This window comes from Aplysia californica, unplaced genomic scaffold (genome assembly GCF_000002075.1).
Source record: "Aplysia californica isolate F4 #8 unplaced genomic scaffold, AplCal3.0 scaffold00269, whole genome shotgun sequence".
In the NCBI taxonomy this organism is placed as follows: domain Eukaryota; kingdom Metazoa; phylum Mollusca; class Gastropoda; order Aplysiida; family Aplysiidae; genus Aplysia; species Aplysia californica.
Genome location: NW_004797539.1, coordinates 556853 through 584352, shown reverse-complemented (window position 1 = coordinate 584352; position 27500 = coordinate 556853). Strand labels below are relative to the sequence as shown.

Sequence of the window (27500 nt, the reverse complement as noted above, 5' to 3'; positions counted from 1 at the left end):
AACGTGCAAAAGGCTAAAGTATAAGATCACCAGGAGTTCCCCTACCGGGTCTGTATACTTTTCGTGACTTAGTTCCCGGTTACTGGGTCTGTATAGCCTACACTTCAAAAGAGAATATATACTGGCTTGATTTAACTCAGGTCCTAAGATTACAACAAAACACTAAGTAACAAGGAAGTGGCTATTCTCGTCCGGGGTGAGAATAGAAAAACGATCTACCTCTCACCCCGGGTGAGACTTGCGACCGTATGCTATTCTCACCCGGTTTGAAACAAGACCTGTTTTTCCTCATTTCGGAATACTTTCTATCGATGTGGATGATCAAATTGATAAAAGCCAAGAAAAAATTCACAAAAGTAAGCTAATTTGATCGTCTTCAAAGATGCTATGGCTATTTCACTGTTCGAATCGAGCCGAACTACGCGGGTCGCCATGTTGTTTTGCCCGGAAGTTCTCGCAAGATCTACTCCTCCCCTCTCTCTCTGTCTCTTTCTGAATACTGTCTATCGGTGTGGACGATCAAATTGACCAAAACAAAGTTAAAAATGATGTTAAAACACAAAAGTAAATTAATTTGGTTGTCTACAACATAGCTGCCACTCAGGAATTTCAAAAAAGGAGGAAATTCATGCGAACGCGGACGCGTGCTCTCCGAAGGCTGGAGTAAAACCAGTGAGATCCAGAGGCAATATATACTGGAAAATGTAGCCTATGGTTTTGGAAGGGAAAACTGTCATATTTGTTAACCATAGGCAACTGAATTAAAATATATTTGAAAAAAAAACAACAACAACAACCCAACAAAGGCACTAAGTAGACTAACAAGCATTTGAGTCAATTTGACACAGTTTGGACTTGGTGACTAAAAATCCAGAGTTTGTTGCAAGCTGGTGTCTTATAAAAAGATTTCTTTCTCTTTAAACTTGTACATCGATGTAGAGCGCGCGCAGTATTGGATCAAGGAGGCAACACCTTTGCCGCTGTACTGAGCACTCCTGTACAATTGCGGTCCCGTTTGCACTTAACTTAGTATAGTCCCTCTGTAGAGTGTAGATCTAACCTGAATTAAAATTACAGCCTAGGCTATCTAATCTAGATCTAGATATCTAAATATGTGTAAATCTAGATTATATCTAGATCTAGAGATAGATTATCTAGATCTAGATCTAAATTCACTTCAACAGCCACAATAGACAATAGCCGTCATGTAAACAAACGGGACCGCAATTGTACAGGAGTGCCGCGGGCCGCGATTTCTTTATCGCACCAAACGCAAAGTGCAGCAAGCGGAGCTCCTTATAATTATTTTTGCATTCTGCATCAACTTCTCTCGAATTTCCGCCATTTTCAATGACAACTCGGCGCGCTAACGTCCCGATGCCAGATCGACACTTTGTTGCTCCACAATAAACAAAGTGAAACTAACGCTCGGCCTAGAAGAACGGAAAGTAGCAGGAAAAGCTAGATGAAGCGGAGTTTCCGCTATGGCCACCTCTATTCTCACCCTGGGTGAGAATAGTGCAGGCGAGTCTTTTGGCTATTCTCACCCGGTGCGCGTTCACCGTTATAGCCTAGATCTAGGCCAACAAATTTTGCGTTCACCCTAAACCACAGAATTCTACACTGTGATAACAGAAAAATTGTAGAATTCTGTGCCGTGAACAAACGTTCCATTACAACTGTAGCCTACTAAAAGCGTACAATTTTGTCTGTGGGCAGTGGAGAGAGAGAGAAAGAGAGAAGACGAGAGAGGAGTAGCGCGAGAACTTCCGGTCAAAACAAAATAGCGAACCGCGTACTTCGGCTCGATTCGAAAAGTTAAATAGCCGTAGCATCTTTGTAGACAACCAAATTAATTTACTTTTGTGTTTTAACATCATTTTTTAACTTTGTTTTGGTCAATTTGATCGTCCACACCGATAGACAGTATTCAGAAAGAGACAGAGAGAGAGAGAGAGGGGAGGAGTAGATCTTGCGAGAACTTCCGGGCAAAACAAAATGGCGACCCGCGTAGTTCGTCTCGATTCGAACAGTGAAATAGCCATAGCATCTTTGAAGACGATCAAATTAGCTTACTTTTGTGCTAAGCGTAATTTTTTCTTGGCTTTTATGAATTTGATCATCCACATCGATAGAAAGTATTCCGAAATGAGGAAAAACAGGTCCTGTTTCAAACCGGGTGAGAATAGCCTACGGTCGCAAGTCTCACCCGGGGTGAGAGGTAGATCGTTTTTCTATTCTCACCCCGGATGAGAATAGCCACTCCCTTCCGCTATATAGCGGGAAAGTGGCAGCTATGCTACAAAGATGTTACGGCTATTTAACTTTTCGAATCGAGCCGAACTACGCGGGTCGCCATTTTGTTTTAACCAGAAGTTCTCGCGCTACTCCTCTCTCTCTTTCTCTCTCTCTCTCTCCACTGCCCACAGACAAAATTGTACGCTTTTACTTTTAGTAGGCTACAGTTGTAATGGAACGTTTGTTCACGGCACAGAATTCTACAATTTTTCTGTTATCACAGTGTAGAATTCTGTGGTTTAGGGTCAACGCAAAATTTGTTGGCCTAGATCTAGGCTATAACGGTGAACGCGCACCGGGTGAGAATAGAAGCCAAAAGACTCGCCTGCACTTATTCTCACCCAGGGCCCAGGGTGAGAATAGAGGTGGCCAAGTAACAATAAAACATTGATCAAACAAACCTAGACATTTAGCATAGGTCACTGTTTAGTACTTACTGTACAAACTTTCTTCTGGAAATCTAGATCTAATTACAACAAAACTAGATGTCTAGACTAAGGCACTAAGCCTGAGGCCTACTTCATACACTATGACGTTAGTTCCTTCGTTCAACCATTTATCGATAATATGCTTGGCATCAACAACCACAGCAGTGTTGGCATAACAAGCCGGCATTTAATTATTGCTTTGTGTAAAACCCACAGGTAAATACAATAAACTTTACCTCCCCATCATCCCAAATAGATTTGTCTTCTAGTGATGACATGTTTTTGTTAAATACTTCTGCGACAGTCCTCTGTAAATTCCAATAACAATAGAGATTTCGTTGACTCCCGAGTGATTCGACACTATTCGTCTTAGTATGCCAGGATTTTATTGGTTGTTATTTAATATTTTAACTTTGATTTGAATGCTTGTTTTTAGCAGTTTAATTAAAATAGATGAATCTCATTTTACTAAATGTGTTATATTCAATAAATATACACAACAGAACAACGAATTCGTCTGTTATTTGTGTTTGAAATAAAAGGAAATTAATTGAGTGACCGCTTTCACATAAATTCTTAATTGGCAGATGAAAATTGAAGGGAAGCTACTCCCACTCCAAGAATGTAAAGAAAAAGGTCTTCTGAAATAGTGAAAGTTGAATGAAGGTGGAACAGTGGAACCAGTCCAGTCTAGCAATTCAGGGCAACAACGACGGCACTGAAAAGTATACCCGCTGGTCCTATTTTAAGTATTTTTTGTTTTAATTTTAGTGTGCCTTTTTTCAATCCATGCTTTGTCTTGGCATGGTCTACAGGCTGTGGACACTGGTTGTGTTGTTGTTCGTTCGGTAGGCCTAGAATAACCTAGAGATCATCTTGATATATAGATGTAGATTATAATAGATCTAGATATAGATCTAGATATAGATTCTAGATATTGTTGTGGCCTGTAGATTTGTCGACTTGGTATCAAAACTTTTAAAACTTAAAAGTTAAATATACTAATCTAGAGACTAGATTCTAGATCTAGTAGATTTAGGCCTACGTCTTTACTTTAAACATTAAACTTGAGGCATCTCCTTAGGAGGTGAAGACTAGGCTGATGCAGGGGAAAACAGCAGGCCTCTACCCCCCCCCCCCCCTTTCTCTCTCTCTCTCTCAGAGTCTCTCTCTTTCTCTCTCTCAGAGTCTCTCTATCTCCCTCCCCCTCCCTCTCTCTTTCTCTCTCTCTCCCTCCCCATCCTCTCTCTCTTTCTCTCTCTCTCCCTCCCTCCCCCTTCTCTCTCTCTGTATCTCTCTCTTGGTCTCTCCTCTCCCTCTCTCTCTCTCTTTCTCTCTCTCTCCCTCCCTCCCCCTTCTCTCTCTGTATCTCTCTCTTGGTCTCTCCTCTCCCTCTCTCTCTCTCTTTCTCTCTCTCCCTCTCTCTCTCTCTCTCTCTCTCTCTCTCTCTCTCTCTCTCTCTCTCTCTCTCTCTCTCTCTCTCTCTCTTTGATTTTGCTTTTCATTTCCTATTACCCACTCCGTCTTTCCTATAGCCTGTTGCCTGGTTAGCCTTCTGGTGTTTCTAATAATTACTTAACTCTTTGATTTGCTGTTGTAGGCCTTCCTGAAGTTTTGTTTTAAAATAAAGAAAAAACACTGCCATATGTAAAGTTTATGAGTTAAATGACATGTGTATTTGAAGCCTACTGTACTTTCTCACCCAAATATATCTTAAGTGACTAACATGATTGACTCAATTGTCAAAGTCCAATGAATAAATTGCTCATAACAACTGAAAAATGATAGAGTTTTGAGTTTATGGCTGTTACAATCTCTTCTTCTTTGGATTAATTTTTTTCTAATGCTTAATATTTCAGATCAATTGAAGGATGCCCCGGCTCCCACAACGGAAATCATTTGATATCATCCGCTTGGCATTACATGGCTGCACAAACAGACCCTTTTATCACATCGTTCTTACAAAAAACACAAGACCTCGAGATGCACCTCCTTTTGAACAGTTGGGAACATTTGATTCCATGCCAAACATTCACAATGAAAAACTTGTTTCCCTGGACATCGAACGAATAAAATACCACCTTGCTAACAACGTTGCTCTCAGCAAGCCTGTAGAAAAATTATTAGGTAAGCCAACTTTAAATACCGGTACTGTACAAAATTGGATTTTAGTGTGCACAAATGACTGGGATTGGAGATCCTTTTTTTTATCCTTCTTCTGTAACCACCCATCTTGGTTTCTTTTTTACAACAATTTCATAAAGGAAGCAGTGAGTAAAATGTTGAGGGCATTTAGTCATTATGATCTTTACATTGTCGGAACACAAAAGTTTTTGGCAGGGGATGAGGTGGGGTGGTTTGATGAGTTTATAAATTGAACTCTCTCTACTCATACCCTTTTTTCATTCCAGTATTTCATAATTTTTAAATGTTTTTAACGCATGTGATTTTACACCCCCATCAACACAATTTAGACCCTTTATAAGGCGGGCCCCTGATCCAGCCTTTAAGGCCAGCCTTGACAGAGAGAATTCCAGCATTCCTGCAGAAAGGCAGAGCTACTCAATAAAAATTCTCCACTTTTGGGAATTAAACACCGGTCTTCTAAATGTGACAGCGAAGCACCTGACCATTACACCATCATAGACACTGGTCCTGTAATGTAATGATGTAATGCTTAGCTTCCTAATCTCAGTTAAATTATTTAATTATAATTTTACTACCGGCATGCATTCTTATAAAAGCGGGGACATCATTGAAACAGATAGAAAAGGATGCTCAGGACAGGCTTCTCTGGAGTAATGCTGTTGATGGCCTGTGCTCCACTGGGAGTTAAAAAGGGCAAGAGAGAGAGTTGCATTCTTATGGTCTGAAAACGTAGATCCGTGAACAACTACAACTGCCGAATAAACATGTGCAAGAGAGCACTTGATTTATAAGTACAATGCTTTCCGCCTTACAGTTAGCAACCCCTTGGGGAAGTAGGCCTTGGTTGCTGCTTGGTGAAAAAGAGGGGGAGGTATTGCTGCTAACTGAATTTTCAAAGGGAAGGGGAGCACAGTGTATTATTTTACCTGTATTACCTGTCCTGGGCAACAACGTAATTGCACACTGGACTGATTGTTCCAGTGGCTGTCTGATTATAGCAACGTCTTTCCTTTCTAGATAATCGTTCCTTTCTTCCTTCTCCCCTCTCTATCCCCATTTCCCTCATCCTGATGATTGCTTGGTGTTCTGCTGTCTCCCAGTCTTCCTCATCCCGCAACTTTTCCTCCAGGGTCTTCAACACTTCTCCTTTGTCAAATTTCACCTCACCATCAACCACAGCACTGCCTGCCAGCCTGTCAACCTCCTCATTGCCCTTCACTCCAGAGTGCCCAGGACAGAATATCCATGCGATGGCTCTAAGTGATGAGTGTTGTATTGGGTTCATCCATTCACTCTGAAGCAGCCCTTTCTCAACCCTTCGCAGGATGCTCTGGGAGTCTGTAACAATAATGAGATGGGTAGTTCTTGGGTATTTTGAAACCAGCCTAGCGCTCTTGTTACGGCCTCAATCTCCATTTTCATGCTTGAAGTTTATCTTTCTGTGACCCCTGACATGCTATATAAACCTGTTTGTTCCCATTGTACACCAGAAAACCCCACCCACTTCTCTCACCCCTCCTGACCAATCCATCCATGTAGATCACTGGGTTCTCTGGCTTAAGAGTGCTCATCAATTAACTGTCATATAATGTCATTGTCGTTAATGACAGCAGCACATTCCCGTCTTTCACGACCCATACTGCTGTGCCAAGGCAGAGCGACGTATCTGCACTTTTTATGATTTTCAGTTACGTCACGCTGCCAATGGAAATATGGGCATGGCCCTTCAGTTACGTCTGTTTGCCACAGTGAAATATATCGTATTTGTAGTGCAGTACGTCTTCCAGCCTTTAACACATGATGCAGAATGGGTATAGGCTAGGGCTGGACAATGAGTCGCTTTAGCAAAATTAGGATAATATGTAAGTGCACCTCTTTGGCAATTAAGTGCATTATGAACCGCTTCAGCAAATGGGTTAGAACCACTTCGACAAACGGGTCAGGACAGAGAGTTTAAGAGTCTTTGGATAAAACGTTTCATTGAGAATTTTTCGGTTATCCGGATATGTTATCCGAATTTTGCCCACCACTAGTATAGGCGTCCATTTAAATGAAGATGCAAAAATTAACAATTTTGCAGATGCGTCGGTCTGCCTTGGTACGACAGCCTAGTGATGTGAACGTTGGCCAGGCTTCTGCAATCGGGGCTGTGTTCAAACCATTCCTTTCCACTGCATATTTCATCGATGCCACAAACTTTCCTCAAGGAGTTTTCAACTTTTGCCATTCATGAGCTGCCCCATTTGACTCTATTTCTTTTGATGCTGCTCAGATTGTCATGCAGAGGTTGCATAGGGTCTCCCAAAACATTCAAGTACAGCTTTGCCTGTGCCACCTTATGGCTCACTCTGATGCTGACCAGGTCCAGGATATATCTCATACAGACAACATGGGTGTCCTTTGTGCAACCCAAGACTGCCTTCATAGCTGCATTCTGTACTCTCTCCGTCCTGTCTATCTGAGTCTTGGACAAGGAGAGGATGCCCAGACCATAGTCTATGACTGACAGAACCACCAGCTGCATTAGGAGAAAAAGAACTCCCACTGAAGCCAAGGTCTTCACTACGTTAATGCCCTTCTGAGCCCTGACAGCAACATTGTCAATATGTTTTCGAAAAGAAAGTGTCCTTTCCAGAGTGATTCCCAGGTACTCCAACTCATACTGTCTGTCTACGAGAAAGTATTCAAACACAATTGGAGGGGTAGGATCTTTCACAATACGGTTGTTGAGTGAGCACCAGATGACCTGTGCTTTGCCTGGACCGATGGCCACATTGTATTCCTCACATCAATCTGCGACCATGCTGAGCCTGTCCTGTAGCATCCGTCCAACCGCTAGCCTATCATGACCTCGTCCGTAGACCATCACATCTGCAAAGGTTAGGATTCTTCCTGCTCCGCTTACACTGATCCTGGCAATTTTGGATGTATGTTGAACAGGACCGGTGATAAGGCTGATCCTTGTGGCAGTCCTGAGGCAATCACTATTTGGTCTGACATCCATCGCCACCTTCCTCTCAAACAGAGCCTTGGAATCCATTGTACCCACCAGGGGTCAACATCCATTTCCATCAGGAGGTCCATGAGCTTGCCATAATCAACTCGCTAGACATTTTCCCCAGCAAGCAGCCGTAAACAGGCCTTACAAGGATGCTGCAACAAAGTTTGCGCTGGTGTGTAGTGTGCGCCTCGCGTTGCTCGATCTTTGGTACCGTAAGAACTGGGCTCCTGTACTCTTGTAGTGCATGTTTGGCCCAAGCAAGTTTTGTGGAGAGATAGAGATAAAAGAGAGGAGGGATGCACACACATGAAATTATTGGCCTGTCTCAGTCTTTTTGAATTGGCAACAAAAATTTGTCAGACAATTAAGTGCAGCAATGAAGGTTGCTGTTAGAGAAAAAGTTTAAGTAAGGGAGTTATTTATAAATTTATACAATGGCATCCAAAAGGAACTTGAAAATGTCATGTTTGAGGCTTGTAATACCCACTCATGCAGCATCAGTTTTAAGCTAAATAAATTCTGCATCATCTGACACATTAATGTTACATCTACAGTCTACAGTGGAAACCATAATAATATAACAGGCCCCGTAATAAAAGGGATCTGGTAATAACAGGGATTTTTTTACTCCCCGTTTTTTTCCTACTTTGTGTCTATTATTAAAAGTTATCGGCAATAACAGGGCCTCATCGGAGCCCAATCGGTTATAGCAGGAACAAAGGTTCGTTAACAATGTGTAAAAAGTAAGAGAGAGAGAGTAACGCAGTGATGGAGCAAGCACATGCAGCAGGTGAAACAAGAGAGGGCTGCGGTGTGCTGCAGACTTCGATGTAGCCCTAAGCCTAGCTACACGCACTCGTAATGTGTCATGCACAGGGTACTTGTGTCAAGGGATACTACCCATGAATAAATACAGCTGAATTTATCCACAAATGCTGACTTCCCTTGCTTTTTTATTTAACAGGGATCTGATATGACAGGACTTCTCCTGCAGTCCCACCATTCCTGTTATATCAGGTTTCCATTGTACAATATGAGTTGCCCAAGATAAAAATGAACCTTTAGAAATGAGCCTGGGCAAAATGTTATGAAATCAGATAAACTTAAACTCTTTATCTCTGAGGAAGGGGTAAATTAATTAAGAAACATTCATTTACTTCTAATAGGGAAAGAGTACTGGGGGGAATCAAGCCCTTTAGCCCTTCTCTACATCCCACCTCTGGGGTGTTTCAAAAGTAACAGTGAGTACTGGTACACTGACAAGCACTATCTATAGAGAGGTGAACTGAACTTCCATTACTTTTAGTTTCAGTACATTTTAGATGGACATAGTGGACCAGTATCAACACAGAGTAAAGGGAGACTTTCCACCACATGCATAGCAGTGAGTCAAATGAAGCATCTTGGGGGTTTTATTGCTAAACCATAATATGATCAAACTCAGACCGAAGTGTTTTCGATAGTTGCAAAACATTTGGTTTGTCCATGGTCCATACATGATACACCACATCAGTCTGCAGAGGCAATTTCAACTTCCAGCTTCTTTATCATTGAAGGTCTCTGCCAATGCATGCTATGTCAGTGGTCTCAATTTGCTCTATCTTCACTGGTCATTTGGATCATGAGCCTTCGATTGCTCTGTCCAAATTGCCATGTTCTATGACTATGATAAGATTTTATTGATCTACTCCTCCTTTTGCCTGCAATTTTCCCTTGGCCAATACTTGGTGACAGTTTTAGTGGCAAGCTCTGTAAGTCATAATAACAGTCAATCTCCTCATATTTCAGGTCTTGGAGGATTACTGCCAGTTTTCCCAATGAGCTACACTATCGCGAAACGAAACAGAAAAAAGATGGAAGCAGCGACAAACGATACAGAGGAGCATTTACAGGAGGAGGACACAGAGAAAAGTCAATAACTGTTGATACATTATTGTAAATAGTAACATGTCATTTTTTGTTGGATTGCATGTCCCTCAAATAAATACCATTACAAATTACAAATCAGTATGTTGAAATTCAAGCATTTATCTTTTGGCTCTTTCTCTTAATTTTGATTGCAGAGTTTCTTAGGATGTCAGTCTAGTCAATCAATCTGCCTTGTTGCATCATAGTATTGAGCGAAAACATGCAACATGGAATGATTCACTCTGCCAGGTGGCTTGTATTATATATTGTAGTTACAGTGGGGTTTTATTAAACGGAACACAGTTAATTTATGTGATTTTATGCCCCTTTTGATACAATTTAGATCATTTAGGAGATGAGCTACGATCCTGCCTGTCAGGGCCATCCTCGGCTGAGAGGGATACAACATCCTAGCAGAAGGACTTGATATATAGTACTCGATAAATATTCACCCGATAGCTCTCGTGGTCTAGAGGTTAATGTGTTTGCCTCTCATTTAATAGGTCCCGGTCCGTAACCTGACAACGACAGAATATTTTTTTCTCTAAAATTTTCTCCATTCCTGCTGTCCAACCATGGTCTTTTGTAGGCTTTCTGAGATCCCACTCTGAAGGTTTACATTCAGCTAAGATCCCACATTTCAGATCATAATTTACAGTACAAAACCCAGGCGGCACAAAAGATCAACCAAGAGTGAAAATTTGCTCTCATTGAACTTGAACTGACTGTCCTGTCACAGATCAGTCACTCTCGTGAATGTGATAGCATGTCTATTGTAAATCTTGATGCAACAGTACAATGTTTGCCTGTGATGGGATCACACCATGGTGGGAATTGTCGAGGTGTTTGTTTTTCCCCAACCATCGTACTAAAATATGAGCTATCCACCTAAACTTACATCGCAGCACACTGGGTGGATAGGGCCTACAAGTTCGCTCCAGGCGGGATCACATCAAACTGTGAACTCTTCCCTGACCATTTCAGTACATTTGTAGTTGTTTCTGCTCCTGAATTAGTGAGACACACTAAATTTTAATTGGTATGGTCAAAACCCAGCCCAATGGTGAGTAGCGACAAAGTAGGGGGAACTCGGTCAAAGATGGAAAACTATAAATTTTGGACAGGTAGAGGGGAGGAACAACCGGATAAGATCTTGAGACTCGCAATAAGTGAAAATGGCATGCCTCATGCCACTGTGATTGGTCATCTCAGCTGACCACTCTTTGTTCGCCATAAGTCATAACCCACTTTGGGGTCACGTCAGTTCATTTTAGTGTAAAGGGAGACCATTTTACCAGTTGTGGAACTAAGGGTCACAGTGGATTTTTCTCTTGGTGCATCGGCTAAGATCCCACATTTTCCTTGCTCCGGAGCACTGGGATCTTGGGTGGAGACTACTGTACTGGTTTTTTTCCTTGCTCGTGCAGAAAAAATGGAATCTAGCAACAGTATTTTCAGAGGACAAAAAAGACCCCAAAAAAACAACTCAGTTATCTCGTGTGCTTTTTGGGGAATTGGAATCTGGGCAAAATTAAGAATTCATTTCTACCCTATTACTGGACAGACTGGTCCGTATACGACATAAAGTATAAAGTACCTGAAAGTCAGCGCACTGTGGCACTGGCAGGACAATAGTTGTGTATGATGTGTCAGTTGCTCTAATGAATGCACTTCTGGCCGACAACTGATTCATTTTTAATTATTATCAGAACAGAGATGTTCAAAATTCCAAATGGTGTCTGAATTTATGTCCTTTTCTCTCCTTTTCTCTCTATGAATAGTCTTACTTTACTGTCCTTTGTTCTGTTTGTCTGGGTTATACTTTCGTGCCTTCACAATATTATTGAATAGCAAACCATGTGCTGAAGAAAGGGTAAACGGAAACCTTCAAGGGCTTAATTAAATTAAATTAACTAGCATGTATCCCACACAGTTGAGGTCGACGTTGAGATCTCTCTTCATCAGTGTACTGTACCCTGCTGGTAGCCAAGATATCTCCTTTTTCATTTGTCATAATTAAAAACAGGAGGCTGTTTTCCACAATCACTATTATCATTCACTTTTGAAAGTGTGAAACTATGCTGGTATGTATCAAAAAGTGTTGCCATAGTAAATCAACATTCACCCCTGGGTGTTGTTTGAGCTTGTGGTGTTCTCATTACCCTAGAACATGGTATAACAAATACATGTAACTAGTAACAGGTTGATACACACAACATTATTTCCATAAGTTTGTTCCATTAAAACTGATAGTAGACAGCTGTCCCTTATCATGTAAGTGGCATGATTTATAATGTGATACACTTTTTGAACAGGGTTTACCATTTACTTTTAAACAAAATTACACATACATACATGCATCACACGTAATGCTTTGCACTTCACACAAAAATGCTACTACTGCAACCACTACAGGTGCTACAACTGAAGATAGGAAATTATGAAAATTTCCCCAAAGAAGTTGTTGTTGTTGTTGTTGTTATCGATCCAGCAACATCTGGGCTCTCGCCCTTCTGTCCAATGCCATGTAGTGATAAGTGCAGGTTTGCTGCAGTTGCTGTAATGTTCCGTAGAGTGTGTTGTCGAAGTTAGGTCTCGGAGGGAGAAGGGTAGCTCTGATGTCATTTAGGGCTGTACAGTGGAAAAGGTGATGTTCCACTGTCTCATATGCATAGTCACACAAAGGACACATTGGGGGAAGTTCTGGTTTTATTCTGTTCAAGTGAAAGTTGAGCTGTATATGTTCTGTTCATAGGCGGAAGATCGTGGTCTGTTTCTTTCTCTGAAGGTGGTTGATATTGTCATTTCGTTTTGTTGTAGTCATATGTTTGAAAACTGCTCTGCCTGTCTTTCCCAAGGCCCATCTGTTCATCCAATCTTGTTTGCTGTTGCTTTTAATGATTTGTTTTGCAGTGTGGTATGAAGTTGGAATGTTGGGTTGTTCCTGTCTAGATCCCCTTTTGGCGAGTGTGTCTGCTCTGTCATTTCCAGGTATGTTTGAGTGTCCGGGAATCCACTGCATCACTAGGTTGACGCCACAGAATGTTATCAGATGATGGGAGCCAAACAGTATATGTGTCAAGTCTTCGTTTACATGGTGATCATTTTCTATTGCTTGCAAGACTGATAGTGAGTCAGTGAAGATCACAGTTGAAGAACAACCAACATACCTAGGACTCAAACTTGACCAAAGTCTAACCATAAAAAGCCAAGAGGAGAGCATAAAGAACAAGGAGAAATAAAGACCATCCGATTCGTATAGTCTGTCAAAATGATTTTTTGAGAAATGCTGAAAGTTTCAAAGAGATCTTCGTACTACAAGTAGGCCTATTCTAAAATGTGAAGAATACAACCCAGGGGGTACAAAATGACCCCAGGAGCTACACGAAAGAACCAAAAGAATGTGCCCCGATCAGCCAAACAGGAAATTAGCACAGTGGAATCCTGTTATAACGAGAGGGAGGGGACTGGTGCGAAATATCCGTTCTAGCAGGATTTTCGTTATATCATAAGGGATCCAGTAATAAATTTAAGGGAAATACAGTGGAGTCCACTTATAACGAGTCCGGAAAAAACGAGAAGTCTGTTATAAAGGCACTATTCTAAAACCCCGTTTTTTTTCTCCTCTTTACCTTTGTAAATAAAATACTGCTATAGCGCTATCAGACAAACATGCGAGTCGGTTATATAGCGGAATATTGCTGCTGCTGTGCGCAGCGCATGGGCCAATTATACATAATGCAAAAGCTCGCCAGTTTGAGAAACTTGTTGGTGATCTAGCAAAACAAAGAATAGGAGAGCCCATGTGCGTCAACAATGAAGGCCAGAGCAACTGAGTAGGGAGGGTGCGGCATTCGCAGACAATTGAGACAAGCAGAACGCATCGCGTGATAGGCCAGCATAAGCCTAGTTTAGATTATCAAGGCCTACCATGCCTCTCACTTCTCCGATGCAGGGATGGAGAGGTCACAGCAATGTGATGGATGAAGCGAATGTGTGACGTGCGCAAGCAGACAGAATGCACAACAGGGTGGGGTGGGGTGGGGTGGGGGAAAACACAGCGGGCGAGTTAGCCCAGAGCCCTTTCTTTCTGATCGCCAACGCCAAGCTGTCAGTCCACATCGCTAGATCTAGCGCTAGAGAAAGAAACCTGATTTGATTTTTGATCAAGTAAGACCTAGAGGTCATGTTGAAACAAATCATCATCAGGGGAGATAGCAAAAGGAAAAACAGAACAACAAACTCATAGATTAGGCCTACTTTACAGTTTCCCTTGAATTTATTACTGGATCCCTTATAGCAAGAATCCTGCTATAACGGACATTTTGCTCTGGTCCCCTCCCTCTCGTTATAACAGGATTCCACTGTAGCAGTATTTTATATACAAAGATATAGAAGGGAAAAAAACAGGGTTTTAGAATGTGTCTTTATAACAGACTTCTCGTTACTTAAGGACTCCTTGTAAGTGGACTCAACTGTAGAAACATGGAAACCAAAGAAACAAATTCTACAATCACAGAACTAATGGAGAGTCACCATTAGAGCTGTACCCCGGTAGCAAACCCACTCGTGCTCGCAAGTCCCTAGTACAAGTTACTCAAATTACGAGGTCAAACCATCAAATCAAATCACTAGCACGATAAGTTGAGTCTAGTCTAAGCTTCAAGTCCACACCAACTAGCAATCTGCAAAGCCACTCGTGTCAGACCCCCCCTCCCACCACCCTGCTTGCAATCCGCGAAGCCACTTACGTCAGAAAGAGAGAGAGAGACCCCGCTCACAGAGTCACTGCGCGGCGGGACACTAGAGCTGGAGTCTGTTCGATTAATCACAAAGGCCTGCAAGCAGAGGACGGCCATCAAGTCTCAAATCCCGCTCGCAGCACAGCAAGACACTTGAGACATATGATTTGATTTGCATGCTCGCAACCTGGCAAGACTGTCCGCGAACACACCAGAAGTTCCCCCGGAAGCGAGCGGGAGGCAAAGCAAAGCACAAGCCTGCTCGTAAGCCTTCGATTAATCGAGCGAACTCCAGCTCTAGTCACCATCTACCACAAAACAGAAAAGAAACCAAAAGTTAAAGAGTCAACCAAAACATCCCTCCCTCCTATCTTAAAAAAAAACTATCATTACAACATCTCTCAGAGACACGAGCACAAAATCTTCAGACCCAGGGACGCTGATGCTTGCATCACATAAGACTCAAATAATCTACAGCTATTTAAATAATTGGATACACATCTATACAGATGGCTTAGCATTCAAAGGCACGATCAAACCCGGATATGGAATACTAATACAGTTCCCAGATGGAAGTTTCAGTGAGAGCCTGTGGAGAGAAATGCAGCAACTGTAATGCAGAAGAGAAATTATGGCAACTGAAACAGCACTGTACCATCTCCGCAGTTTTTGACACTCAATACTCATCCTGGAAAAGCACAGAGTATTGTGATTTTCATTGACTCACTATCAGACTTGCAAGCAATAGAAAATTACCATCATCTAAACCAATATCTGACAAAAACTGTTTGGCTCCCATCATCTGATGACAATCTGTGGCATCAACTTGGTACATGATGTAATGTAGTGGGTTCCCGGACACTCAAACATACCTGGAAATTACAGAACAGACACACTTGCCAAATGGGGATCAAGACAGGAACTCCCCAACATTCCAACTTCATACAACACTGCAAACAAATCATTAAAAGCAACAACAAACAAGACTGGATGATCAGATGGGCCTTTGGAAAGACAGGCAGAGCAGTTTTCAAACATATGACCACAACAAAACGGAATGACAATATCAACCACCTACAGAGAAAGAAACAGACCATGATCTTCTGCCTACGAACAGATCATATAATACAGCTCAACTTCCACTTGAACAGAAAAAATCCAGAACTTCCCCCAATGTGTCCCTTGTGTGACTATACAATGAGAGTGTGGATCATCACCTGTTCCACTGCACAGCCCTAAATGACATCAGAGCTACCCTTCTCCCTCCGAGACCAAATATTGACAACACACTCTATGGAACATAACAGCAACAGCAGCAAACCTGCACTTATCATTTCATGGCATTGGAAAGAAGGGTGAGAGCCCAGCTGTTGCTGGATCGATAACAACAATAGGCGCTAAAGAGGTAAATTAATTAATTAACAAAAAACTAAAAAGCGTGAATTCTGATAGAAATCAGCACCTTCGCAACTTTATTGCAACAAATTGAGAGATCACCCCTTAAACTCTCACAAAGAATCAAAAAAGCATAATTATTAATTTTACAGCAAAAAAGTATAAAAGTAAATCCCACCTCTTGAAAAACAAAAAGAAAAGTAAATCCCATCTCATGACAATTACATTTTTTTAAAACGTGCTTCTCCATCATCATCTTTTGTAGTGCATCTCTAGTAGCGCACATTTTTTGTAAGTACGCAGTATAATTCACATCGTTCTCTGTATAATTGTAAAACATAAGCAACATGATGATGAATAAAAAGCAGAATATTCAATGGTAGACATGGCTTCCACAGCAATTGCAATTATAATAAAAATGAGTCTGGCTACATTGATCACATCAACCACAATTCATCATAACTTTCTCCTCAAAAGAGATGAGAGATCAGTATGTAGGTACCAATACCATTTTCAACAAAAGAATATTCCTCAGAAGAAAAAAAAACAAGTAAGTACATGTATCCCAAAGTATGACATTTTATATTCCCTCCAGTCTATGGCATGCTAGTGCCAGGCTTCATAAATTTCTGTTTTTCATACATTAGCTTTATTATTTTACAAACTTGGGAGGATTTTTATAGATCCAGGAAAATGAGGGCAACCATTTACCAGGGTTCTTGACAATAAACACAAATTTTCACAAAGTTTGTACTATCTACCGGTAACTGCTCCTTCACCAAAGGAAAAACCCTTTTTCATGTTTAATTTGATAATGCATGATGCCCGGAACAGTTACAGTTACACTACACAGCTGCTCATGTTTTGGAGTTTCCTCTGTTAGATAAAACGACTTCAATGAAATTGTCCTCTGAATGCACATGTATCAGTACGTATTTCTGTCATTACCATACTTAATGAACTAAGGCACATTTTATCAATATTCTTGTTTCTCAGACTACTCAGAGGACAGATTTGCCACAATGTAAATCACATTTTTCATTAATGCAGATAGGATGACAGTTCCCTATTAAAGTGCAAACTTGAAAAGTCTCCATCAGGAATGTCTTCAAGGAAGAGGTCTCCAAAGTCCAGCAGCTATGCCATTATTCCCCGACACTGGGATGTGTGAAACATGAACTCTACACAAGACATCCTTTCTTCAAAATGATATTGGCATACTGCTCTGTTTCCCTGAGAAAACAGGAAAAGAATAAAGGCAGTGATAGAGAGTTACAAAAATAATATATCCTAATACAAGTATATTATATAGAATTGTTAAAAAATCATCATTGCTCCATTGTCTTTATATGTTACTATAGTATAAAGATGTATCTGTCAAAGTCAGTATAATGTAAATGTAAATTGAATCTAAATTCAAGGTATTTATCGTTATTAATGTCAATTTCAATAACATCATGTTGAAACCTGGGATTCAACAAAACCTAAAATAATACCGTACTAAAATAATAAAATTTCAACAGCTGACATAATGAGGTGTTTCATGCATACCATCCCATTGAATGTACAACAATCCTTTCAAATACATTCATGCACCTATACATGTTCCAACAAGGATGTTCTGACAAAAGAAAACATACACTAAAAATAAAATAAGACAACCATTGCGACTGCTGATCATAATTGTTCGAAGAAGAATCAAACTATTTATGTAAAATGAGCAACCCTACTATATGACAAAATTAATGACCTACGTCTGTGGTGTACAGTTAGGTGCTTTGATTTCGCATACATGAGACATGAGTTCAATTCCCATGTCAGAGAATTTTTTGGAGTGTCTGTCTTTTTGCTGGAACTTTTTATCCATCCCAACCCTGGTTGGCCTTGACAGGTAGGGTCAAAGCCTGCCTCTTTAATGTCTAAAGTGTGTCAATGAGGGCACAAAACACCTTTTAAATTTAGTAAAATATTATGATTCGTTCCAATTTAAAACAAAAACTTCACATAATGTGCAAGAAAACCAGGAACAGTTTGAATTTCTTCCTAATAAAAGCCAGGCAATAAAACAAGCATTTGAAAATAAGTCTCTTACATCAACAAATCACCATCACAATAACATTTCTCTGTTGCCTCTCTTAAACTCCAACGATCAACTTCATTTTGTTTTAATTTCTTACATATAATTTTTATTGTCGACATATTACAGACCGCGATCAGTCAGGCTTACCCATGAAAATTGCACAAATTCTTTTAATAACACTTTCTTATGATCAACATGTTTGTGTCAAGTTCACTTCATCTGTAGCTGTTGTGGTTAACTGACAGATTTTGCAAGGAACAGATGATGACTTCAGTGAGAGCAAAAAGAAGAAGCAAATCATATCAGAATGAGCACATAGTAGTGAGCATCAACAGCTAGCCCCCTAAAAGCTTAAGTTTTGCAATTTGTGACCCATAAACATGTAAAAGACATGAGCAGTGGTTTCAGCATACACATCGATTTTAAACTCATGCTCATGAAATAAAACATTTAAAATAAAACATAAAAATTATGCTCTAATTGAACTTACCCTGTTGCTACAATAGCAAATGCTTTCTTTGCCCTTTCATAAAAGGCAAATCTCTCCACATATTCAATTTGGACCTACAAAAAAAAAAGATAAAAGCAATGTGGGTGCATACAAATTCTACTCATTAAATGTCTTTGCCAAAAGAAAATAATATGTTGGTAAAAGCCACAATATCATTACTGCACAACGACACTACAACAACAAGCAGTAGTATTTCAATCAACAAACCTTAAAATCAAAAGGGAAAAAAACCCCAGAAATGTAAGTGTGTAAGTACATTATTTATATTATTATCTATACAGTATAACACGGATTGGTCGAACACAGAAGACCCGAAATCATGCATCCGTCGAACTGTGCGTGTGTTCCCATTTTTTTTTCTCCTTTATCTTTGTAAGAAAATTACGCGAAGCTCGAACAAAAACGCGGAATAGTCAAACTAATTACGCCGCTGTAGAGGTCTAAAGTCAATGTCCTTTGAAGTGCATTTGAGACAAAATAATAATTTTTTAAAAACAACAGAAAAAGGCAAGGTCAGTAAAATACCACCTTCCCCCTCTGCAGAAGCAGCCAGCTGTGCTATTTTTAGCGCACTGCTCCACATGCATGCCCAATGATTATAAGCCCTAGGCCTATCTAAGCTTGTGTGGAGCGGAGGAGGGGAAGGGTTGTGCATCACACGATCCGCCTCCCCACCCCTCTTTGCAAAGGAATGCGCGTTTGTGGGAGAGGCGGGGTAGAAATGCATTGTTTCCATCATGTTGTTGATTACTGTTGCTTAAAGTTTATCCTATCAAATTGCTGATGTTTTGGAAAATTTGAAAAGGCACTGTTCGATTGGGGCAGACAAAAGACCGCTCACATTGACCTGCACAAATAAACCGTCTTGGTACCAGTAGGCTCATTACCGATCAAACTCGAAATCGTTGCTCATCATTGTTTTGCCCCTAAAGTAGCAATCTTTGTTGTTTCCCTTGATTCTCTGACATAGCCGATGCCATAACACTGATCACCGAGGCCGGTCCCGACAAATTCAAGATACCTGTGTTATACTGTAATTACAGTGCAAAATACAGTCGAACCAGCTCTTTTGTTTTAGTAAGAGTTTTACGGCACTTGCAACACAATAAGCTCATATAAGTGCCGAAGATTAGAGGTGTTACAAGAGAGTAACAAATACAAAATAGAAGGAGGGGAGATAAGGACGATAGATGTTTGATCAAAAAGAAGGAGCAGCAAACCATACCAGAGCACCCACCAACCACCCACAAACCTGCTTTTTTTGTTGTTGAGGGTTTTAAGGCGCTCACAATTGCATAAGGTCATATGACCCCCAAGGGGTGGGTGTCAACAGAGAAGTCTTTACAGGGAATCAGACTTACTCTGCTCACCTCTCTAGCTTCAACAGCACAAGGTCTGCTTCAGCTATCAAGGCACCCCGGAAATAGCAGGTCACAATCACAAGAGAGTGACAAACATACAAAAGAAGTAGAGGAATAGGACAATAGTAAGGATTAGGAAAGAAAAAGCAGCTTTTCCCTGTTGTAGATCAGGCACAGTTATGAGCATGACATGAATCAGCCCATTTACAATTCTACTGTGCTTGAACGAGAAATGTCTCCCCTTTGGGAATGGCCTAAAGACACTACAGTCAGTGGCACTGCCCCGGGGGGGAAACTTGCTGTAACAACAACCCGTCCAAGATAATTTCCTGTACAAACCACCATTTCCCACTCACCCCTTCCCCCAAATCTCCATTGCACTTTTTAAATACTATAATGGCACTGTCCAAGACATTCACTTGTTTAAGACAACCACTTTTCTCCTGGACAACGGGTGACCGTCTTAAACAGTTTTGACTGTAGCTGTATGTATAATGCCACTCAGTTTGGTCTAGGCTTCAGGAGAGTAAACAACTGGCTGCATAGGTCATATCTTTTCACAAGCAGAAAGAAGTGAAAAAAAAAAAGTAAGTTCAATTTAATTTCATTCAAGAGAATGAGAAGTACAGTCAACATTGTCCAAGACAGCCACCCATTATCAAGTGAAAAGTGGTTGTCTTAGACAGGTGGACTTCTTGGGCAGTGTTATTATAATTTTTCTTAATGCAAGGGGAGAACTGGGAAGGGGTCATTTACAAGTACAAGTGACTGTCATTGACAGGTGGCAGTTACAATTAGAGCAGGTCTTAACTGTACATCAACACAATAGCATTCACTAAGCAAGGAAAAGGTAAGGTAGACAAACATAAACCACAGAGGGAAAGAAAATATATGACTTTCCAGGGTGCCCTCCGATTATCAGCTGGATATTCCATAATATGATAGGGGAAACTGGCGGATTTAAAATGCGGTTTCTTTTACTCACTTCAGAAATCACAATATAGTTTAAGATAATGATACTACAACCTTTAAAATCAATAACACTGAAAAAGAAAGGTCTTTAAAAGTTTAACGCAAGGCTTTTTATCACCATATTAAAACTCTGATCTGCAGTAGTAATATATACGATGATTAATCTGCTTTTAAACATTTTCATCTTATTCTTGAAACTGCCACCTTTACAACTTGTGTGCAGTTGGTGGAACAATATAAAAAGGGTAGACAGTACAGAATTTCAAAGATTACCTTTGAGCAGGGGCATGGCGTCATTTCCAGAGAAGGTGGCGCCAAGAACAAATTTATGCACATCGAATAGTATTGCCTACTTATTAAAGGCCTATAAACTGTAGACCTACTATATACGCCTCTTCGTTTAATTTTAATACTGAAACAGGGACACCTACTTTCATGCGAGAAGAATAGATAAGTGCCGGTACAATCTTTTATATACAGAGAGAGATCTGATGATAAAGAACCAAGTTCGGCGCTCAAGTTGCGCACAATCACATCACATCATAATCGCGCACAATCACATCACATCATAATCACGCACAAAACAATAACTTCCCACAGATCAACAGAAAAGCACACATTCACAGTCAAGAACACGCATGCACTTTTACCCTCGGGGCGTCTTGACATAATGACCCCATTCCCTGATTCACTTGCAGCTCTGGTTTCTAGAAAGCAGACAGTCAAACCTATTTTTAGATAGTTCGTAACCACTCCATCCCCTCTCTACCATACAGGCGCCAAATCCATCTTGGCCCTTTGACCCAACAGTACATCTCTAGTGTGATGGGAGTACCTGTTGTAGCATTTCTGGCTGAGTTATGTTCTAGGGGATATCTCTTGTGTCTTCCGTCAAATGTCTGGATGGGGTATGAAAGAAACTTTTTTGCTATTCTTGGAAAGAAAACCCTGTTTTCAACTGATTGACTCAAATAGTTTATAGATCATTTTGAATTATTTTGACCAGGGTTCACACCTAAACAATGAACACCCAGATGGGATCAAGCATAGACACTGGTTCAGGTAGCACAGATCTGGGCTCGGCGCCCTCAGTGACGTCAGACGTAGGGAACGAAAGACGCTGGGAGACCCTTGCGACCGGCAAAGGAAGGCTTACCCACCCTCCTCCCGTCTAATTATAGACACCTTAACTAAAGACTGGCGTACTTGGGGATGAACACTGAATAAGAGATTTGTTTGAAGAGAATATTGTAGTATTTTGTTAAGTTTTGGAAAATCGTATTCCCATTTTCAAAAATCCCTTCTCCATTTCAAAGGGTGGCGGCATTTGCGCTTGGAGAGCCACACCACTGCCTTTGAGGAATTATATTATGCCCATAGGAAACAATGAAGTCCTGATAATACATTTTCCCATCATTAAAAAAAGTTAAATTGTAATCCGTCCTCCGATTCTGTTTTAAGTGGAGCAGGGGTCTCCAACCTTCAGGCCGGTTCTGGCCCTATGAGGGTTTCTGTCCAGACTAATGCCCCTGTACTTAATCATTGTAACGTTCTGCCTAGGAAGGAACAAACCACACAAGAACACCCACCAATTACCCACATGACCAAAGCTGATTTTGTAAAAAATCAAGATCAGTTACACTGTCATTGAGTTGTCGTTGTCATTATATGTACCGCTATTTTCAAGAGGGCCTTCTCTGAGTTCCATTGTAGCCTGCTTGGCTGAAAAGGTTGCTGACCCCTACTGAGAGGAAATACTTCTAAAAAATGGAACCTGTGTTTTTTCAGCTTCATTCAGGATCTGCTGATAGGCATCCCATATGGGCGTTTTCAGACCTGCCTCTTTGTCTGATGGCACAAGATCCATTCTGGCAACCTATGGGAAAACATACAACATGTTTGTTATTCAAGTTTTCATTGAGAATGGAGTAGGCCTATTTTGCTATATAAACTAAGCATTATTAACCCTATCCAAACATTGTGTTTTACTATCGTATCAAAAGAACATGGGGAATTCTGTGCCACCACTTCCAAAGAAGAAATTAACTTGTTTATCCGATCCATACGCTTTGCACAGCAGTCTATCAAAATGATTTCTTGAGAAATTCTGAAAGTTTCAAAGAGATCTTCGTACTAGAAGTATTCTAAAAATGTGAAGAATACAACCCCGGAGGTACAAAATGACCCCAGGGCGTACGGATAGGCCTAATATGTGAGGCGGCATAGTGAAATCAGACACTCGTCAAAATAATGAAAGTCAAGAAATAGGCATTTTTCCGCAGTTTTGGGAATGTTAATCAAATTTTGTTTTTTTGGCTCAACATCTTTCATGCCCTTTAAAGGATATTTCTCTGTGTGGTTAATACTGAAAAATGTTAATTAAAAGCACAAAAGATGTACATTTTTAGCTTCCACCGACTCTCAAGCTAGGGAAATAACTCAACTTTGGTGGCCATTTGTTCGCTAATTTTATCTCTCAAACCAGCCGCCCCCCACCTCCTTCAATCACCAATATCTTCACTTGTATCCAAGATATATGAATACTTTTTCTATCAAAAGTAAGGCAAATAGACAGGCTTTAAGATGGTTATATATATATAAAAATAAAGTTACTGTCAGAACCAATCAATAATGAGGAGATGATCAGGAATCATCCTGAGCCCCAAAAAGATTCCTTTTATGTCCCAGAGTTCGTCACCGACAACACACAGATAAACTAATAGGATCCCCCTTGGCATACAAAAGTTTAATATTCATGGGACTCTTTCGGTTATGTTCATCAACCAGAAAAGAAAAAGAAATGATACATGGCATAAAAGAAAAAAGTTTTGAACATCCTTTTTCCTCCAGAAATTCACTTTAAAAATGCCCATTACTGAAAACACCTCTCACTTTTTTATCATAAATTTAATTACACCCTCAAAGGAAGCTTCAAATTAACTCAGATACTATAATTGCAACTTTCAAAATCGATTATTCTACAACAGAAATTTGTCATGGAAAACAATTAAATCTGTAGGTGAAGCCATTAAGTATGCTTCATTTCTTACTCTTGGACAAAGACAGGCCCCTATCTATATTTCATAGTATATGATAACAAAAGAATTCTGAAATCTGAGCAACAGGTGGACCTACCGGGTATTTTTCATACTGGTCTAATGGAAGAAGTTGCATAACACCTTTCAGCAAATCTGTAGCACGCAAGCCTGTAAGACAAATAAAAAGGAACAAAAATGACTCAATATTAATGGCAATTTTAGTAATCGTTTGTTTCATCTTAAATGCACCTAGGTCATATTTTTATGATTTGAGAAAAAAATTTTAAAACCTAACTTAGGCTCTCAATATATTTAAAACTGGAAGGGTGACAATGAAACAGAACCAAACTTTTCTGTAAAATAATGCCTCTTGACGATATTTTTATTCGTATAATGTCTTTATTTGAAAACCGCCAGAAATTTATTTATAAGGGCAATTGTATAATGACACTGGCCTAATGAAGAGCAATTTGATAAAGCTCAACCAACCCAAAGCTGCATAGCAAGGAAACTGGAAAAAATTTCATCCTGGACATATTTTTTTTAAAGAAGAAATGTCTAGAAGCTGTAAGGCATGGATAAATGAAGATTAATATGTACGTCACTGGGCTATCAAGTCTCAAAAAACTCATTCATCAGTTTTAGTAGTAATGATTCATGTCAAAAAGAGATAGAGTGCTTGACAATTTACCAGACTAATCAAAGAGGATGGCGGTGATTTCAATTCATATCCTGCAAGTTCAACCCCATTGGTTTCATGCTTTCTTAAAAATACCACAAAACTCTATGATAAAATACAAATGCCTAGATTATCTAACAAATGTTCTGTTATAATCATTCTATACAGTCAAACCTGCTGTAACGGCCACCTATCCAAGACAATCACCTGTACAAATGACAACTTCCCACTTCCCCTCTTGTATATTTTATTCTTTAAATAAAAAAAAAAGACAAAGTCCAAAACTTCTACCTGGAAGTGAAATTTAAAGCAGAAAACTAATTATATGTTTAGTGAACCGCAAAAAATGTGAGAGAATAAAATTTTAGAAAAGAAAATGTTTCCGTCACTGTCAGGTTTCAAACGTGGGACCAATTGAATGAAAGGTGAATACTGCACATCTACACCACGAGAGCCCCTGCTATCTTAGACAATTTCGACTATGCACCTTCTTGCACAACAATGATAAATAAAATCACCGTTCTGAGTGAAGCATTTTCTTGGCATCTAAGGAGCAAAGAACAATTGGTTCTTACAAAAGACTAAACTGTGAACGACAACAGCAATAAAAGAGGCCAAACCATTAGGCTTACTTTACTTTACTTTTTCATCCTCTGTTGCCGTTAAGCCTTGAGGGGAGATGCAGTTTTCTACGGTAGGCCAGCTCCACAGCTCTTTCAGTTGTGATATTATGTTTTCTCAGGGTTTCCTTGACACCTTCGATCCACGTTTTGCGTGACCTTCATCTTCCTTTATAGTCAGAGTGCTTTGTGTAGTAGGCTCTCGAGGCTGGTTGGCCAGGTGACATACGTAACAGGTGGCCAAACCATTTTATTCTGTCATTCTATGTAATGCAGGCAGGACTCAATACCGATAGCTACTCTTTCGAATCATTATGCACCTCTAATAAAACAGATTTAAAAAGCAAAACATATATATCTCACCATCTGCTCTCACTTCTTGAGGGCCACTTTTACAAATAGAAGCTGTTGGAAAATGTGCATCAGCAAGAACTGTGGATTGCAATTTAAAAATTAAAAACATTTGCTTTAGAAACCAGTATTTTAAAAAAAATATATTTAGGAGATTGCACATCATTGTCTTGATATTTTAATAACATAAATTAGAAGTTCAGATTGTTTTCATTAATTTGACACACCGATATCTCCTCTATGCAAAACAAATTTATCAAAATCAAAGAGTGAACATAAATAACATAAATGATGAAATATTTAAATAGGCCTACAGAATACTATGGGAAAATAGTAATGTTATAAGAGTGTTATAAGAAGCTAGAGAATGAGCAGAAACAGCAAAGGATACAATAATGTCATGGAGAGGCATTGGAAATTAACAGTGCAGTCAACAGAGCAGCCATAGTTATCCTATAAAAAATACCCTATGGTGAACTTGCAAGTTGAACTAGCATTATTCACAGTCAAACCCCATTATACTGACTACCTTGGCACAAGCATAAAACTGGCAATACAGCAGGGCTGGTGGTTTAACGAGTTAGCACCAGTTGCCATCTTGACTATTGGTAGACTAGTAGGGACTAGAGACAAGCTGTCGCCAGTCTTTGACTCATTTTTATACAAATTTATCTTTCGCATTTTCCATGCAAAGGGGAAAAATGAGTAGCAACCAATTACATACATACATGTACAGTGCAAGCTGAACTTTAAGCCAATTCAGATTGAAAATTTCAGCTGGATTTGAAGCGAGGCTTTATGTGTCAAGGACCCTGTAGACTTTAATTAAATTATTTTGCACCTGATACTCATCAGTCCTTGAGCAGCCTCAGACCTTTCAAATATACTTGAGCCTGAGTCCTCTCAATATAAAAGCCAGCCCTTCCGTCACAGTTCTGATATTTGGTGATGCCAAAATATTTTACCAACAAGGCCGAAGTCGTGACAGTTCCTTTGAAGTTTCTTTTTCCAGGCAGTTAAAAAAAATTATTCCAATTTCTTTTTCTCTCTTTTTTTCTATATTTTATCATCAGTTAAATCAGCACAAATGAGGAGCCACTCGGCAGAAAAACACTACATATAAGCTGAACTCCCACAGACGTGTGATTTTCAAGCAGCTCCGGATGTGTGCCATGCTTAGTATGTGAGTAGCTGTGGCAGCTAATAAATCTGTTGGCAGTGAAACAGGGCAAATTTACATTAGTTAATTTAATAAGGACCGTACAACTAAGACTTTTAGCGGATGGCGGTGTAACGGTCCAAATTATACTCTGTTTATTAGGCATTTCTTTACGTGTATATTAGCAAGACCTGGTGGTAATTGGAGGCTGGTGGTTAAAAGGGGGCCGTATAATAAGGTTTGACTGTATTTAAAAGGGTGTAGGGATAATTCAAGTTGTAATTTTTACACACAGTCCTTTCAGCCTTTTTCAGAGGTTTTTTTTTTCATCTTCAGCCTTTGTTACTCAGCACAGAGGAAAAAAGAGTTATGGTATGGTTGGTGCTGTACAGTGCCATGATAGAGACAGTAATCATCATGACAAGTGCCAAGAAACTGAAAGATTTTTTTTAAAGTTTCCATTTCAGTCAGGATGTATCAGGTTAGAAAGGGCAGATATACAATTTTACAAAAATTTTGCCTGTAAAGTTATGAAAATTGTTTGTTTTTTTATTAATTATTTTTTTCCTTTCACTCCCGTCTCATCATGTAGTCAACATTGTGTGTGGTATAGCACTTTTCTTTTTCATTACTGTTTAAAACAAATCTGACGTAATCCCTAATATTCATCACAAATAAATAGTTTTTTTAATAATTCATGTTTTTTTACTCGAATTACATTAAGATTCTATTATAACACGTACACCAAGCATAATTGCGCAACAATTTCTGCACTTTCGACTAATCCAGGGTGTAAAAAAATCTGGTGG

General features: G+C 39.9%; 3 protein-coding genes across 5 annotated transcripts in view; 1 reads left to right on the top strand and 2 right to left on the bottom strand.

The window, feature by feature from the left end:
• Window positions 1-3113, bottom strand: part of LOC101855800 (26S proteasome regulatory subunit 6A-B) — a 24228-nt gene extending 21115 nt beyond the window's left edge. The window contains exon 1 of the mRNA XM_005101056.3: window positions 2963-3113. Coding sequence (XP_005101113.1) covers window positions 2963-3004 — 42 coding nt within the window. The 5' untranslated portion in view covers window positions 3005-3113. The remainder of the gene's footprint in view (window positions 1-2962) is intronic.
• Window positions 3114-3405: 292 nt separating this feature from the next.
• On the top strand, window positions 3406-9883 carry LOC101855426 (28S ribosomal protein S16, mitochondrial). 2 transcript variants are annotated; one of them, XR_004858672.1, is made up of 3 exons: window positions 3406-3451; window positions 4586-4853; window positions 9664-9880. XR_004858672.1 is itself a non-coding variant. In XM_035970449.1 (2 exons), the coding sequence occupies exons 1-2, from the start codon at window positions 4598-4600 to the stop codon at window positions 9792-9794; spliced, it is 387 nt and encodes a 128-aa protein (XP_035826342.1). In that variant the 5' UTR covers window positions 4586-4597; the 3' UTR covers window positions 9795-9883. The 2 variants fall into 2 exon arrangements, 1 of the variants encoding a protein (XP_035826342.1); XM_035970449.1 differs by lacking the exon at window positions 3406-3451 and having other exon boundaries at window positions 9664-9883.
• Window positions 9884-15968: 6085 nt separating this feature from the next.
• LOC101855030 (fucose mutarotase) overlaps window positions 15969-27500 on the bottom strand; it is a 12725-nt gene continuing 1193 nt past the window's right edge. The window contains exons 2-6 of one of the 2 annotated variants that reach the window (XM_005101052.3): window positions 25545-25613; window positions 23980-24050; window positions 22619-22720; window positions 18491-18564; window positions 15969-17153 (exon numbers count right to left, since the gene is read on the bottom strand). In XM_005101052.3, the coding sequence (XP_005101109.1) occupies window positions 17102-17153; window positions 18491-18564; window positions 22619-22720; window positions 23980-24050; window positions 25545-25613 (368 nt within the window). In that variant the 3' untranslated portion in view covers window positions 15969-17101. The remainder of the gene's footprint in view (window positions 17154-18490; window positions 18565-22618; window positions 22721-23979; window positions 24051-25544; window positions 25614-27500) is intronic. The other variant, XM_035970448.1, reaches the window with a different exon arrangement.

Coding starts and splice junctions, on each gene's coding strand:
- LOC101855426 (XM_035970449.1), top strand. CDS start 4,598: ATGCCCCGGCTCCCACAACGGAAATCATTTGATATCATCCGCTTGGCA. Junction 4,854..9,663: donor GCCTGTAGAAAAATTATTAG/GTAAGCCAACTT, acceptor CTCATATTTCAG/GTCTTGGAGGATTACTGCCA.